At 42.6% G+C, this 16,959-nt stretch overlaps 1 protein-coding gene across 3 annotated transcripts in view; it reads left to right on the top strand.

The window, feature by feature from the left end:
- CAAP1 (caspase activity and apoptosis inhibitor 1) overlaps nt 1-15,185 on the top strand; it is a 36,284-nt gene extending 21,099 nt beyond the window's left edge. For all 3 annotated transcript variants that reach the window (XM_077345240.1, XM_077345238.1, XM_077345239.1), the window contains exons 5-6: nt 254-327; nt 12,712-15,185. In XM_077345240.1, coding sequence (XP_077201355.1) covers nt 254-327; nt 12,712-13,046 — 409 coding nt within the window. In that variant the 3' untranslated portion in view covers nt 13,047-15,185. The remainder of the gene's footprint in view (nt 1-253; nt 328-12,711) is intronic.
- Nucleotides 15,186-16,959: the final 1,774 nt, after the last annotated feature.

The following is a 16,959-nucleotide window of genomic DNA, read 5'->3' as shown; positions in this document are numbered from 1 at the left end:
GATGTGGAGATCTGCTGCTCAAAGAAAAAGAGTTTTAAAAAACATATTACATACGTGACCAAAATTGGCTCATTTGATCCTGGCAAGCATTTGGGATAGGGGTGGGGGGAGGGAGAATGACAACAAAGATGCATTATTATATTAAACTTCCTTAGACATTTCAGATTTGAAGGCAATGAGGGTAGTGAAATGTTTGAATTGCTTTCTTTTATATAAGTTATGCTAACCTAAATTGGTTTTTCATTGTTCACAGGCAAGACAATAGCATAGATTCTACTTCTTCTTTGAAGGAAGACAGCAAATCGGAGGGTTTGGACCCCAAACAAGGTGAGGACTAACAAAAGTGCTGTATCCTTTAATTAGGAAATTTTAATAACTATAGAATGATATTATTGAAATATATATATACTAGATGGCCCATTGCAGGGAGGAATGCAATGGGCGTTGGACGGGGCTGGAAGGTGGCGGGGCACGTGGGGGCGGTGTGTTGGCATGGGTATCGGAGCTGGGACAGCACGGCAGGGAGTGAGGGGTGGCGGCCTTGCCTACCTTGGGATCCCCCTGCGGGTTGAGCTGGAGTCCTGAAGGCAGCGGCGCAGGGGCGCGTTTTCAGGGAGCGGAGCTGGTGCCACAGGGCAGGGCCACAGGCTCGCCTCCCCTGGCAAGCTGGCGAGTTTGGGGCAGCACGAGGAGGTGTGCAGGAAGCGGCGTTGCGGGGACATGTTGGCGGAGTGGAGCCGGGCTGGCAGGGCAGGGACCCAGGCGCGATTCTGCCAGCAAGGGGATTCAGCTGGGCTCCGAGTGCCGCGGTGAAGGCTGGGCCGCCCAGCCCCCCCCCCAAGCTCCTGGCTTCAGTGCAGGGCTCGGAGCAGGCCCGCTGTGTCTGTGACACGGCGGGTCTGCTCCGAGCCCCATGCTGGAGCCAGCGTCGGGCACCCTCCCCCCCCCAAGCTCCTGGCATCAGCGCAGAGCTCAGAGCAGGCCTGCCACGTCTGCAACACAGTGGGCCTTCTGTGAGCCCTGCGCTGAAGTCTGGGCCGACCAGCCCCCTCCCCGGCAGGTCTGGGACAGGCCAAGGGGCCAATCAGGAGCCACGCTGTCCCCTTCGATTTTTTATCACGGACTCACCCCGCCCCTTTCTTCACCCACAATACCCTTACTGTTTTATTTTTACCGCTCCCATAGGAATGGTTTACAGGGGTGGAACATGTCCGGCTGTCCTAGTTGGAATAGGGCCAATCAGGGTTCAGTCAGCAAAGCTGGCAGCACCCTGATTGGCCCTGCCCCTGCAGCTCCTGGACTCCATCCCTGGACTCCAGCCTCTTTGCTCTCAGACATGCCTCAGTGCCTGGAGCCAGCAGCAGGTAAGGGGAGAGGGCCCTGGGCAAAGGGTCGTGGTGGAGGGCCTGCTTACGAGGGCCTGCAGGCAGGCACATATTATAGGCTGAGGAAACTGGTCCTCTACTATGTGAAAAAGTATGCTGGACAAGATAGACCACTAATCTCATCTAGCATGAGTTCTTCTTACGTTCTTGTAAACAGGATCATGGAAGATCTTTCAGATCTGCCTAATTGATGGGGGTGAAACTAGTCGAGAAGACTGAGAACTTGAAGGATATCATGTTTTTCCTCATTTGATGATATCCAGCTGACACTCACTGGCTCAGTTAGGAACCTAAGGGTTATACTGGACCCAGCATTACTACTGGAAATGCAAGTTAATAGAGCTGCAAACAATGCTTTCCATTTTAATTTTCTCTGGAAGCTAGTTCCTTCCCGCAATCTAGCCAATTTGCCATGTAAATCCATGGTATTGGTAAGTCTGGCCTATGGTAATGCATTGTAGTCCATTACACTGTAATACACTGTACATTGGTCTGCCCTTAAAATCATCTCAGAAACGCCACTTGGTACCGAACACTGTTGCTTGGTAACTATCTAGAGTTAAGTAGAGCAAGCACATCATTCAGATTCTATAGTCATTCAGTTGGTTAGCAGTAACTAACTGAGTTCAGTTCTGAGAAAGTGATTAACACGTACAAAGCCATTAATGGCCTTGGATCCAGGTATCAGCAGGACCGTCTCTCCCATTATGCTCCTCCACAAAAGTTTAATTCATTCAAGTCTGGTTAGGGTAGAAATGAGCAAGTAGATAAGATTGGCAGTTGCCTGTATTGCCTGTATTGTTGTGGCTTCTGCCTTGTGGAACAGCCTCCTTGAGGAAGTCATAGAGGCTCCCACACATCTAACGTTCTACAGAATATACAAACCAGAAATTTTTTCATAAATAAATAGGATTTTAGTCTATTGCAATATTTAGTGTATGTATCTTGCCTTTATTGTACCATCTACCTTTATAATCCCCTTTCTGAATTGTTTGTTAGATTGTGCCTTAGGCAGTTTGCACTTTGCATTGTTTTCTAATCCTGTAGTCCTAGTTCAGTTGCGCCATTTATTGCATCTTTTGGTGCCTGTTTGGTGTTTACATTTTGTAATCTGCCTCAGGACTCAGTGAGAAAGGCAGGCTACGATATGAAATAAATAAAGGTGATGCCTTAGAGTAGCGATCCCCAACCTGTGGGCCATGGACCACATGTGGTCCTTTGACTAATTGGAGGTGGGCCCCGAAGGATGCCTTCTCCCCCCCCCCCGGCCTTTTACTTCATCCCCCCAGCCCTTTACAACACACTTCATTGTTGTGGCGTGTCTGTATCTTATTTTGAAGGGATGTTTAAACATTACCATAGCGATCAGAGAGCGTTAGGGCAGTGGTTGAGAGTAGAGGAGTAAACTACCCCCCCCCCACACCGGGCCTCAGTAAAAGGCGTTGTGTGGTCCCCGGTGAGTGATCCCCGGCGATAAAAAGGTTGGGGACCACTGACTTAGAGAAGCATGTCTACTTTAAGAATGCTGTGGTGAAAGTAGTTAACAAGGAGAACTGGACCACATAGAAACAGTTATCATAAGGTAGCCAAAATATACTTAGAAAGCTTTGAAAAGTGCTTTAAATATTGCTTGGTGCTCTTTCTGGAATGACCTCTGAATGGACACGTTTCCTGCAGACTTCCTCTCTTCCTTCTGTGCTATCAGAGGGAATTGATGACTGTTGCAGGTGATTGCTTCTTTGTCCTTTTTACGACTTTATCAGCCACTGTTTCGTGATGGCTTTGGGCAATGACAACAGTGCTAGTCAGGATGTTCGCTTTTAAAGAGCTTTTGAGACTGTGTGGGCATAAATTGAGAAACTTAGTAACCATTCTCCTTCCACATTGTGAGGCTTAAGACAAAAAGTACAAAAGCTGAAGGGCTTAGCCCAAAACAAGTAAAAGTGGCTGAAGATGAGAACTTTTAAGTACCCAGAAATAAATTCCACAATTCTAAGTTAACAGAATAAGTAGAAGTTATCAAAATAGGCAAAAAAGATAATGAGAAAAAGCAGCATCAGAGACTTTTATTACAGTGTAAAATTACAGATGTAAAAAGGTGGGGGGATGTGGCACTTTCGCTAATTAAACATTTGTTGGACCAGTTGGGCTGGGTGATTACTGCGCATTTCATGAATGTTGCTGAAGCAGAAGAGAATCCTGTGGATGATTATACTTTTAAGGTTGTGGGAACTTCCTGTTTCTATTGAAAAAGAATAAATGATTTTCTCCCCCCTCCTCCCAAAAACGATTAGTCTTATTCCCCCAGGGCAGTGCCCTTTTCACTTGGGTCAGTTGGCCTTTGGCAAAAAGAGATGAGAGCACTGGAATGTAACTTTTGAACCTTGAACCAGGCTTATTCAGAGAAAGCACTTTCTATCTGTAGAGAGATTCTCTTCACTAGAACAATGCATTAAGTAAATATGGACTAGTGCCCCATGGCAAGGCAAAATAATTTCCATTCCTTAATCCTATTGATTCCCATTTCTTTTGATCTTTGTTTCTGGCAAAAGCGCTCAGATGATGTTTGGAGTTCATGGCTGCCTTTCTGTAGGTGGTGTAACAGAGTTAAAAAAATGTATTTTGCAGATTAAAATTGGATGTTCTTTTTGACAACTGCTTCTTGCCAAATTGACTATAAGCTAATATTTTGCATGGATGCCTAATATGAACAACAGCACTGTTGTATAGTATAGACCAAGAAACTGGTTATGATTATTAGATTATTCTAGTTTGGCTATTGGCTTAATAAATTAATATAGTTTTGCTCTTTACCTTACCCTCTGGTGTGTGCTTTCCAGTGATAGTATTTAGTTGACCATTTGATCTGCTCCTACTGAGATTATGGCATATTTAGTAACTGCCTAAGATCATACTTTATTACAAGAATTAAGGACATGAATGGTGGAGCGGTTGATGAAAGCAGCCTTATTTGCATGTTTCCAGAATGTAACACGCTGCCCCTTATGGAGCAGTTTGCTTTTGACTTCCTTTATGAAGAGCTACCTCCTACTTTGCAGGGGAAAGCATTTATTATACATTTCTTTCAGTGTTCAGTATTGATTTTTCTTGCCCCTCTAGATACCAGTTATATCATAAAAAGTCAAGGAAAATATGTTTTTCTAAAGATTTTCTTCTTTGCTCATAAACACAAGAACCAAGCGCACACAAACAAAGTTAAGGCCTTTCTTTCTCAAAAAGATTTAAGGCCAGGGTAGAATTTTTAAAGCCTCTATTTTTCCTCCTCTCTACTTCTGATTTAAGAGAGGTGGGAAACTGACTTCTGGCAGCAATCTTGCTTGAACTCGATTTGGAACCAGTACAGATTAATTCCAGTCGTATGTATTCTGCTGCTCAGAACTGGGTGCAGAACTTGTGGAGAATGGAAAGTATCCAGTATAAAAATCAAGCAAAGAACATTGACTTTTATGCATATAGAAAAGTTTTTACTTATTTCCACTTGGCAAAAGAAGCCCTCACATCCATGTAGCATGTCTTGTAAATACAGTGTCCTGTTATTGCCAAGGGCACTGAAATATTTCAGAGAACAGCAACATATTTGGAGATATTTGGAGAATCTTTGTTTCAGAAACTTTTGTGATGAGCAGAGGTCAGCACATGTTGGAAATGGCATCGAATGAGCATTCTCATTAGAAGGCCCAAGATTGCTGAATAATCCTCTTGGAACTTCTTGCTGGAGTGAAATGCTGTCTGTTGGTACGGTGAGGAAAGCCCTGTGATAGCAACAATCTGATCCCAAGACTACCGCAGCTGGCAGTCTTGAGCACAGATACATATAACTTCCCAAATGTGTGTCATTGGGTTGATATAGCATGTAGCTTGGGAGACTGGCATAGTAGCATAAATGTTCAAGATGATAGTGCCCGTTAATTACTAGTAAAAAGCCATTTTGGAAAATATGCATGACAAGCCCAAAGCATGGGACTTCTGTCATTCAGTTGTCTTTCTTGCTATTCAGTTGTCTTTCTTGCTACATCTACTTGGTTCCCACTGTTATTGGTTTGTCTCACTTTGCCTTATCTTCTCTTTGTGACCTTTCACTCATCAACATTCTGTTTGCACCCTGTGAGGAGTTTCTGAGCAGTTTCATGTAGTGATTTGCAACCTTATGTTTGCAGCACACAAAGGTTCTAGTGCACAGATTCCACCTCATTCCATCATCTCTTCTGTAGTGTAGTTTTGTATAGCCAGGGAGCAACCAATGCTGTGCGTGTGTGTGTGGGTGGGTGATTAATGCTATTGAACTCCCTACCAGAGGAATTCTTTAATTTTTCTTTGCCAGCTTCTTGGAAGTCTATTTTGAAAGGCAGAATAATTTTTTAAAGGAAATTAGACTCTTCAGAGATGGTCTCTACCAAAAAATTGGCATCATATAACAGTAAAGCAGGTGATTTTATGGCTTGTTTTATATTGATACTTTAAATGTCGGTTTTTATTATTTAATTATTTATGCAGTTTTTATTTATGATTTAATTTTTGTGAATGATTTCAAGCAGGTCTTTGGAGAGGTAGCACATACCTTTTAAAATAAACAGAGGGCTAAATAAATACACAGCACATTTTCGAGAGTAGTATGAGATCATTGTTTATTTTGAAGGGTGGGGTAAGGAATAATTCTCCTTCCTGAAAAAAATCCCTTCACGGTATCGAGCCAGTGTTTTTGTTTGTTTGTTTTTACAGAATGCACATAAATTAGCAATGCGGCAATACAAATGGAGAAAGAAATAGCTATTTGTTTTCCTTGTTTTTGAATTGGTTAAATTTATTGGGGGCAAATGGAAAGACCCCTCAAGGTTTCCAGACCACCAGGCTCCTTGACTTAAGGAGTCTCAGATTTTCCTTGCTGCTTGAATGAGTGAGTGAGTCTATATGTAATGCTAAACCATGATGTGAAACTGGCTTGCAGGGCAAGCATAGTTTCCATGCTTAGCTGTAACAGGAGACAAAAGTTTTGTCCGAAACAGGAAGCAGCTTATTGACTCAGACCATGCAGGGGGAGTGCCATAGCATAAGGCCTACTTCCATGGTTTGCATTAAAGGTAAAGGTATCCCCTGTGCAAGCACCGGGTCATGTCTGACCCTTGGAGTGACGCCCTCCAGCGTTTTCATGGCAGACTCAATACGGGGTGGTTTGCCAGTGCCTTCCCCAGTCATCACCGTTTACCCCCCAGCAAGCTGGGTACCGACCTCAGAAGGATGGAAGGCTGAGTCAACCTTGAGCCGGCTGCTGGGATCGAACTCCCAGCCTCATGGGCAAAGCTTTCAGACGGCTGCCTTACCACTCTGCGCCACAAGAGGCTTTAATGGTTTGCATTACATGCAAACAAATCCATTATTTCCATGGTTTGCATTAAATGCAAACAAATCCATAATGTGAACCAGCATCCACACTATAACTAAAACTTTACTGGAACTGAAATTATCCACTCGTCAGGTTCTGCAATTCAGAGACAGTTCTGTATTGGTTTCCAGTATATCAGCGACTGTGGTACTGATGAGCAATACTAGCAGATCAATACTGCTTCCAGCCTTGGAGATTTGAAAGCAGAAGCTGGAGGAAAGAAACTGCTAATTCTGTAAAAGCCCTCCAGTGAGAGAAAACATTTTGGACTGTGAGAGAAAAGGCTAATTTTTTTTTTAAGACTCCTTAAGAAAGAAAATGACTTAGTAAAGTATTGATAAAGCACATAATTATTTTTCGGTGTTATGGTCTAGTGCTATCATTTGATTACCATTAATGGCATATAGGAGCTTGCAAATGAGTGCACTGTTACTTTAGGCTTTTCTTCTAGCACAAACTGAAAAGCGATCTGCATTTTAAACCACCCATCAGTTTAAAATGGCAGTTTAGATTAATAATTGTGGCAGGCATCAGTGACAGTTGTTTAGTAGCCAAAATTGATATCAGCAGGCGGATATAAACATTTTTAGGCTAACGTTCTTCAGAGCTGTTGCCAAGCCCATACTGGGGCTACCTGGCTGCATTTTGTAAAAGAATGTTATTTGGTGACCTACTGCAGTATATTGAACAGGAGAAGAGTTGCATATTTTATCTTTCTGCTTTTGCCAGACTGTGTGTAAACAGTTGACAAGGTTTTTCTCCTTGTCTCTTAAAAAACATTGCACATTAAGAGTTGCCCAAAGAGCAACGTATTGATCTTTAGCATAATGGGCTTTATGTCCTACTAGTAAAAAAAGCCCATTGTATAAAGAAGACAATGGGCTCTAGCACAGTGGTCCCCAACCTGCGGGCCGCGGCTCCCTCTCCCCGCTGCCCCCCCGCAGTAAAAAACTTCCCAGGCCGCAAGTTTGCGGCCCGGGAAGCTTCTTACTGCGGGAGGCGGGGAGAGGGAATCAGGGCCGGGCCGCGCCCGTGCAGGCCGCGCCCGCGCGGCCCGATCCGCGGGCGTGGCTCGCGGGTGCGGCCCGATCCGCGGGCGTGGCTCGCGGGTGCAGCCCGATCCGCGGGCGTGGCTCACGGGCGCGGCTCGATCCGCGGGCGCGGCCCGATGCGTGGCGCAGGCGAGGGACTGAAGCTACCTGTAAGAGGAGGCTGGCGGCGCCTCCGCAGCTCTTCACGGGTGCTCCTCGGCGGCTGCTGACGCGGCTCGTAGGGGCTTTTTGGCTGTTTTTTTTTTCTCTCCGTGGCTACTCAGAGGTTTCTTTTGTTCTGCAAGCAGGAGGGCAAGGAGGGCCCGGAAGGTGAGCTGTGCACACGCGTTGGAGGAGGGGCGCTCCTCGGCGGCTTCTGTTGCGGCTCGTAGGGGCTTTTTGGCTGGTTTTTTTTTCTCTCCGTGGCTACTCAGAGGTTTCTTTTCTTCTTCAGCCAGGAGGGCAGGGAGGCCCCGGAAGGTGAGCTGTGCACACGGGTCGGAGGAGGGGCGCTCCTCGGCGGCTTCTGTCGCAGCTCGTAGGGGCTTTTTGGCTGGTTTTCTTTTTTCTTTCAGTTGCTCTTCGTAGGTTTGTGTTGTAGGGAGCCCCCGGCAGCCGCGCTGCGCGCAGCTGCCGTGGGCTCCCTTGCGGGCGGCAACAAAAAAGCAACTGCGAGCCGCGCTGCGCGCGGCTCGCAGTTACTCGGGGCTGGGAATCGGAGGGAGCAATCGGCAGGCGCTGTGCGCCTGCCGATTGCTCCCTCCGATTGTCTGTCCAGAGGAAGGGTCCAATCCGGACCCTTCCTCATCACGGACACATCCCGCCTCAGAACGCCTTACCGTTTTATTTAGTCCGTGGCGCCCGTGGCGCCACGGGCGGTGTTAAGATAAGGTAGGCCAGTGGGTAAGCAGTTCTGTATTTAGCATTTTAATATAAGTAATGCATTCAACATTTTGTCTAGACTGAAACATTAGCTGTAGATGGAGCAGGACCCAGCACAGCAAATATTTATTTATTTGTAGTATAATTACATCCCACACTCTCAAAGAGCTCCTGAGGTAGCCTGCAACCTGAAACATTAAAACAATACTGCATTTTGTTATAAAATAATAATAACAAAAAAACAGTTTGGTAGATAAAAACAAAAAAATAACATTCCAGAAAATTACAGCATTTTATCACAAAAGACCAGAGCTGTAAAGCCAAAAGCAACATAGCAAGGAGAAAGTGTTTTGGGCTGTGGTGCTTAGACTTATACTGTATTGGGGTGTGGTCCACAACAGGAGATGAATGGACTACAGGATGTATCAGACTCATTAAACAAAAATAATGTTGATTGGTAAATTGGTAAAATATGCTGAAGGGACTTAGTAGGCAGAAACCACTTAAAAAGGGCTTAGTGCCATCGTAGAAAGCTCACTTACCAGCTTAATTTTCCATAGCAATTCAGAAAGGGACATGGAACATTAGGAACTATAGTATTACTAGTGGAGGATCTGGAAGGTTATGAAGGGGAGGTATCTCATTTTTCTTTCCCCCAATATTTTCTCTTTCCTTTCTACGAAAGCCCCCATAGTTTCTTCCCATTTCCTGCTTCCCTTTCTTCTTACCACCCACCAGTCAACCTAGCTTTATCTGTCCCAGTCTCCAGCTTTCTCTCCTTTCTTTGCCCCGGCAGTCTCTGCCTGGAAATACTCTAGCTGAGTTGTGTGGTGTTAGCTGGGCAAAGCTCAGTAGCCCAGTGGAAAACATATTAAGGACTAGCAGGGAGTGTCTCACTTTCCCATGTATCCCCTTACCCAAATTATTTATTTTTTCCATCCTGACAATTCCCCTAGCTTCACTTTCCCTACTTCCTTTTCTCTTTCTGAACTAAATAAATAATATAGCTGAAGATGGAGGACAAATAAAATGTAGTTTTTATTTATCAGTCCTATATCTCCAGCTATATTATTTATTTACTTCATTTGTGCCCTGTCATTCTCCCTGATGTGGACCCAGAAAAGATTACAACATTCTCCTTTAATTTTACAACAACCCAGTGAGGGAGGTTTGGCTGAAAATGTTTGTGACCTGCTCAAGGTCACCCAGTAAGCACTGTGGCAAAGTGGGGTTGTATCTCTCAGATCCTAGTTTGAAATCAACCACTATACCACTCTGGTTTTTGTGGGTTTGCCGCCATTGAACAGTAGTAAGCAGCTGATCCTTGGTGAGGAACGCAAGTCAGATGGTAACAAGGTCACCCATGATTGCTGGCAGGCCTTGATGAGTCTTCTTTCAGAGACCAAAATAGCCCTGAAAGGGCCTGTCCATGCCTTTTAGCTTGAAGGCTGACCATTACCTTTGTAGCTGCCTAGCAGTGACCACAGAGGTATTTTTTTCTTGAAGCTAAAATGTGTATGTATATGTACACACCCACACACCCACAAATACACATATAGATAGATTTCAGATTTTTCTGCAAACTTAAGGCTTTTGTCAGGTTTGAAGGAAAATCTCTCTTGCTTGACCATGTCTCAGGTTTATGGATTAACGTATCCAGAGTGGAGGCTACATTGAGAATTAGATATATTGATGATAATCATCTAATTTCAAAAACATTAGAGATGTTAAGAAATTATATGAAATAAATTTAAATTGCTTGAGATGAATATCTTTCATTTTGAGAAGATCTGGATTTTTTTAGAATGCTTAACAATTTGGACCAGGATGAAGAGCAATTCTATCTCTATTTCCTTAAATGAAGACTTTTATGTACCTGAGCTTTTATGTACCTCATTGTCCAATTAGAAATAGTATGTGGTGGTTTTCATAGACTGGAAATGAATCAAAACAGGTTTATGCTCTTTGTTTTCTCAGACATGAGGACTATCTAATGAAATTGATTGCCAGAAAGTTCAATGCAAAGCAAGCAATAGGGCACTGGGATTCCAATATGGTACATCAGTCTTCAAGCTTCAGTTGATTCTTTAATATTCAGAATTCTAAATAAATCCCAACACATTTCACTGCATAGTTTATCAAGGGACATCAATTCTTAGAAAATATACAAAAGTATAATTAATGATTGTTCAAAAATAATTAATAAATGTATAATAAGAATAGACTTGACCAATGACATGAATACATACTCAAATTGTTTTCAGTTGCAGACTTCAATTTAGAAGAACAATTAACAGAGAATTTAAAACAAAAACAAAACATTGGAAATATTAAGCATTGTGGTAACAAGAATATAAACCTCTGTATTATAAAAAGAAAAATCTACTTGGTATATATGCTTTTTAACCTGAATACCATACAGCCAACCACTGTAAAATTAACTAAGTTAGCCAAGAAGGACCCCAAAGTCCTACATTTTTGTCTTTTCTTTCTCATTCTAATAATGTATACCTTGTGTGTTTAATTGTTTAAACCAATAAGGTTTGGAGGAGGGGTATAAGCTTTGGAGAGAAGTCCTCTATGTCAATACCTGACAACAGGAAGAGCTTCAATTCTCCAAATCTTGTTGATCTCTAATATAACTTGAATTTAGCTGTTTACTGCACACCAACACAGCTGTCCTCTGAAGCTGTTTTAATTCTTGTATATTTTAAATCCCAAGTCCTGTTAAAATATGTAGCCCTTTAAAGCTTGGTTGTTAAACTTGTAACTCTTTATAAATTGGTTGCTGTATTGTTTGTACCCTTCAATCTAAGGAGACTGTGGAGCAGAAATGATAAAGAGCTATTGTAGTTTAAGCATCAGACTAGGAGTGTGATAATACAGGTTAAAGTACTGATTCGGGTGACCTTGGGCAGTCATGGGGTAGTATCCTATATTAGGTGGAATAATATTTATCCAGTCTAGAGTGACTTACTCTTACTTAGGTGGTTTTTCCCTTGGAAGAAAAAGCATTTAAGTTGGAGAAAGGCTCCTTAAACTGGATGATGACAACAAATTTTGCTTGGTGGACTGGTAGAACACAGCTCAGTATATCACAGAGTTGTTCAGGGGATACACAAGATTGTTGTAAAGAAGAAATGGAAGAAAGGATATTCAGATTTCCATGCTGAGAATCTTGGTGGCAAGGTGGAATAACAGTGGGACATATAATTTTACTGTTTTGTTGCTTTAAATGGTTTTGATATTCATCTTGATAAGCAGGTTTCATGGATGACCTCTAAAGGTAAGAGATCACGAATCTATAGTAACTGAGGCCAAGAAATTACAGCAGTATTTTTATTACTGCCAAATTAGAATAATGTCAGAGATTTGACTAGTTTCCTTGTATTATTGTAATACTGTATTAAAACATTCTAAAATCTCTTCTTTTAATTGGACAAAATGTCTTTTCCAATTGTGCTTGAGATAATGGAAATTTAAATACTTTCATTAAAAATCCCTGTAATACATGAATTGGTAACTCTAACCAAACCTAGTTTTTACGGTATATAGTTTTAGGAGTATTTTTAAACTACACTTTAGGAATTAAATTCACTTTTCAAATAATAAACAGTAGTCAGTCCCAAAGGCTTTCTACATCAACTTTCATTTTGTAATGCAGACGCGTCCTTGTGATATAAAACCTTATGACATTTTAATTAGGAAAATAGATCATGCAATTCCATATGATGGAATAAATTTTCCCAGCACTGCAGCTTTGGTTCTACTGCATGTTCTTCTAAATTGGAATAAAAAAAAGCATTAAATTGTCTAAATTAGATGAGTCTTAAAGTTGGGGAAGAGCAGGAAAGGGAGAAACTGTTGTTTTTAATTTATATATGACCTTTCCTATACTCTAAATCTGTGCAAAGAAATATTTTTATGCCGAGGCAACATTGCCTGTTGAAAAGCCATTCTTTCTGTTAGGCTTCTGAATTCCTCTGTTTGTTTTATTAATTCTGTGTTGCAGGCAAAGAGGATAGTGATGTGCTCAGCATCAATGCAGATGCCTATGACAGCGATATCGAAGGCCCGTGCAATGAAGAAGAGAATCCCGGTGTGCCAGAAAGGACTGTCAGAAGTGGCGATGGTCAGATAGATGACCTTCAGAAGGACATTGAGAAAAGTGTGAATGAGATCCTGGGGCTTGCCGAATCCTCCCCAAAGGAGACAAAGGCAGCGGCGCTTGCAGTTCCTCCAGGAGATGATGTTCACCCATCAGCACAGCAGCTGGAGCTCCTGGAGCTCGAGATGCGAGCCAGGGCTATTAAGGCCCTCATGAAAGCTGGAGATGTAAAAAAATAGCCTCTGGGTGATTTCATTTGCAAGATGTCTATATTTATTTTGATGGGTGTGATGTCAGCTTCCGTCAGTGAGAAAATGTATTTGGACTGGATTTGACATTCCTTGTTCAAACGCTTTGTGTATCCTAACCCTTGGCTGACATAGTTGGCGGCTTGTCGCTGCCATCAGTAAGCTTCCTGTGTGACTTGCTCATGTTGTCTGGTTTGATACTGTTTGATTCGTGTGGGTTACTTTTTCTTTATGCTAGCTTCTTACTTGACATGAATTGTGAAACAATAATAACAACTTGCTTATCTGGCTAAATCTTGGTGCCTTATGGGAATTTCAATAGCAATATGGGGCATTCACCATGCTACTCCAGGTTTTTTTTTTTTTGTAAGCCATTGAGCAATTTGGGCCAGGAAGTCAAATATAGGGAGAAGGGGGGTGGAGACACTGCCTGTGTGAAGTAGCAAGATATAGAATACATGGATTGATAAACCACTCAAAAGTCCCTCACAGCAAAGTCCCCCTGGAGCTGGGTCATTCCATTGGTGCCACATTGGAGCTTTTTGAAAGTCGTGTATACTGCCTCTGACCTGGATAACGCTACATAAAGGGCTGTGATTAGGACACTGGTTTTCAGTGGCTGGAAAGCTGGACCCTGTAAATGGTTTGATCCCTGGCTGCTACTTGGCCTTGTCACATATGATGCCATCCATGGGCACTCATAGTCCCTTTAGTTCACATGTAAGCTTGTTTGTTGTCTTCCTTAGTTAGCAATTGCAGTGTTGCTGTGTTCATGTCTGAAATCACTTTCTTTTTAAAGAACCCTTGTCTGGGAGTGTGTCTGTATATATACATATGAGTCGCTGTGATGCCCAGCTTCTGAATTAAATTATTAAAATGCCTGCCTTTTTTTCTTTTGTAAGATTGAAAAGTGTGTTTAAATTGTGAAATAGATATGGCTATGGATATGTTTTAAACTCAGATTGGTAAGATACAGAATCACCTGATTCATTCCTATGCCTCATTATTTTCTTTCAGACAGTTGCAGCACCAACTTTAGTGTTTTCTACCTTTTTAACAATACAAAGGAAATATTTGTATCCATTTGAAATAGCTGGAGTTATTTGTCATACCGCATAAGATGAGACAGAGCAAAAATCCTTACATCCTTACATTCATTATAAATATCGCTTGCTGTCAACACGCACCATCTTGAAAAAAGGAGAGAAAAGAAAAAGATAAGACTTGTGTGTAATTTGAATCAATACCCATTGAGCTACCATTGGTCCATCAAGTAAGCAGTGTCTACTCTGACTGACAATGGGTCTACAAGGGCTCAGGCTGAGGACTTTCATTTCACCATCTTCATCTTTTCAGCTGGAGATTGAGCCTGGGACACTGTATGCAAGGCAAGTGCTTGTGCCACTGAGTCGTAGTCCCTCCCAAGCGACTGGCATCAATAAAATGGATGCCATTTTCTCACACATGCAAAAGATTGAGATTTTAAGTTAAGACCAGTGTAGGTACATCAAAAGGTTTTTTAGAGTTTACTCCCAGCTTTTCCTTGCAGAGTATTTTTGAGTGGAGCACTGTGTTGGTAGTGTGTAATTGGGGACCATGCTTCTATGCACATCTTGAGCTCTGAATGGCAGTTGTTCATTTCAAATCGTGTAACTTTTGTTTTCCTGGCTCTTTAAACTGGAGGCAGAGCTAAGAGAAGGGATAAGGCTTCATGAGGGCTGGGGGGAAAAGAAAGAATAATGGAACTGGCATTGATTAGAACTTGGGGACCATCAACTGAGTGAAGGAGACAACAGGAATGAGTGAGAACAATGGGAGCGGTTATACGGAAGTAGGGAAGAAATATGAGAGATAATTCTTTTGTGTGTGTGTCGTTTTATAATTTGTGTTGTCTGGTACTGAGGATCTCAGATTCCACTTCACCTTTGTGCTAGTTTCTGGTCTTGGTTAAATTACTTGTCTTAATCTAGTCTACTTCAGCACTCTTTCCAATAGTGCATCTTTACTATAGTCAAAATTAATTACAATTTATATCATAGTATTTGATCTTGTATGCAAATGGAATGTACATTAATTTTATACTTTTAAAAAATTGTGTGTATTTGGGGAGATGTCACACCAAAGAAGGTATGTGCTAGTTGTGATCCTTCATGTTCTGTAGTATTTTTGTGATTCAAGGAGACCTTCATTTTCTCAATGCCTGATCCCTGTATTATGTATTTTAATAATTCAGAGATTGCTCAAAAAAGATTGTGTGGTCAGTCTGTCCCCATCTGTAATGCAGGAAAGTTCACTTCTCCACCCACTACTTACTGGGGGGGGCTTAGTGACCCCAAGCATAGTGAAAATGTACCACACAGTCCAAAGTCCTATATGCTGAATTAATCTTACTGTCAAGTAAGTACTTGATAACACGATAGTGAATTTTTTTGATTTAGCAGTTAAAATAATGACATATTAACCTTTGCAAACTGATACTTAAAAAAAACACCTTACCTCCAAGAAGGCTGAGGGGCAATCAAAATGTTTTTTAAACACTGGAGTAATTACAGATGCCATTTCTATATTTTACTGTACCTGCACAAGAAACAAACAATAAAATTTCAAAATGTTCATATTACACTAATTACCCAAGGCATTTTCCAGTTGCCACTGATGAATCTAGCAAAAAAAGGGTAAGATGCCACAGAGAACCCTAATCCCACTCAACTGAAAATCACCTCCCCCAGAGGTGGAAGACATCTTGGGTTGTTTCTATCCTTGGCTTCAGGGAGGCAGAAGGCTTTCCCCTTCCTGGAACCAGTCAAGACAGTCATTATTATTGTTTAATTTTTAGACCGCCCTTCTCCAAATAGGTCTCAGGGCAGTTTACAACATAAACAGTTAAAACACAAATCCCCATAAACCCCCCCATTTACATCAACAAGTCACATATAACATATAAGCGGCGGTGGTCACAATTCTGATCGTATTTACCTGACTTCCCCCCAAATTCAGCCTGGTGGGGAGAATAATATTCAGAAGAGGGTGGCGCCAATGCAATAGATCTAACAATGATCTCGATGTTAGAGATCTCAATATTGGAGGGGATCCTCTGATGGATTAGTGGGAGAGCTGCCCTGGCCTCAACCATATGCCTGGCGGAAGAGCTCCGTCTTGCAGGCCCTGCGGAAAGCTGGTAGATCCTGCAGGGCCCTTAGCTCTTCGGGGAGCTCATTCCACCAGGTTGGGGCCAGGACTCAAAAGGCCCTGGCCCAGGTCGAGGCCAGGCGAACATACCGTGGGCCCGGGACAACCAGTAAATTCATACCTGCAAAGCGGAGTGCTCTGCGGGGGGCATAAGCAACCAAGCAGTCCCGCAGGTAGATGGGACTCAGGCCGCGTATAGCCTTAAAGGTCAATACCAATACCTTGAATCTGATTCGGAAACAGACTGGTAACCAGTGCAGATGACAAAGCACCGGCTGAATGTGGGCCCTCAAAGATGTTCTAGTGAGGACCCTGGCAGCCGCATTTTGGACCAGCTGTAACTTCCGAGTCAAAGACAAGACAAGGCCTGCGTAGAGCGAGTTACAGAAGTCTAATCTGGAAGTGTCTAATCATACAGAAGGGGAAAATTCTCTTTCAAGTTCTTCAAACAGGCTTGTCCCGACAAACTGGATCAGGACAGCAAACAATCCAAGGAATGACTATGTCGACATTCTGGTCGGGGGCAGACCTTCATTTTCAAAAGTTTTGGATGGCTGTAGGTCCGGATCAATGGGCAGTCGAAGTAATTTCTTCAGGTTACACTGTAGAATTCAAGAGGCCCGTGACAGAAAGATTCATAAGGTTTCCATTGTTACATCTTTGCTTTCTAAGGTTCTGCAGGGATCAGCAGCATTATCAGTTCCAAGCCCTCCCA

This window comes from Paroedura picta, chromosome 7, assembly GCF_049243985.1.
Source record: "Paroedura picta isolate Pp20150507F chromosome 7, Ppicta_v3.0, whole genome shotgun sequence".
In the NCBI taxonomy this organism is placed as follows: Eukaryota; Metazoa; Chordata; class Lepidosauria; order Squamata; family Gekkonidae; genus Paroedura; species Paroedura picta.
The sequence above is the reverse complement of the archived record's forward strand: the minus strand, read 5'-3'. Positions and strand labels throughout refer to the sequence as shown.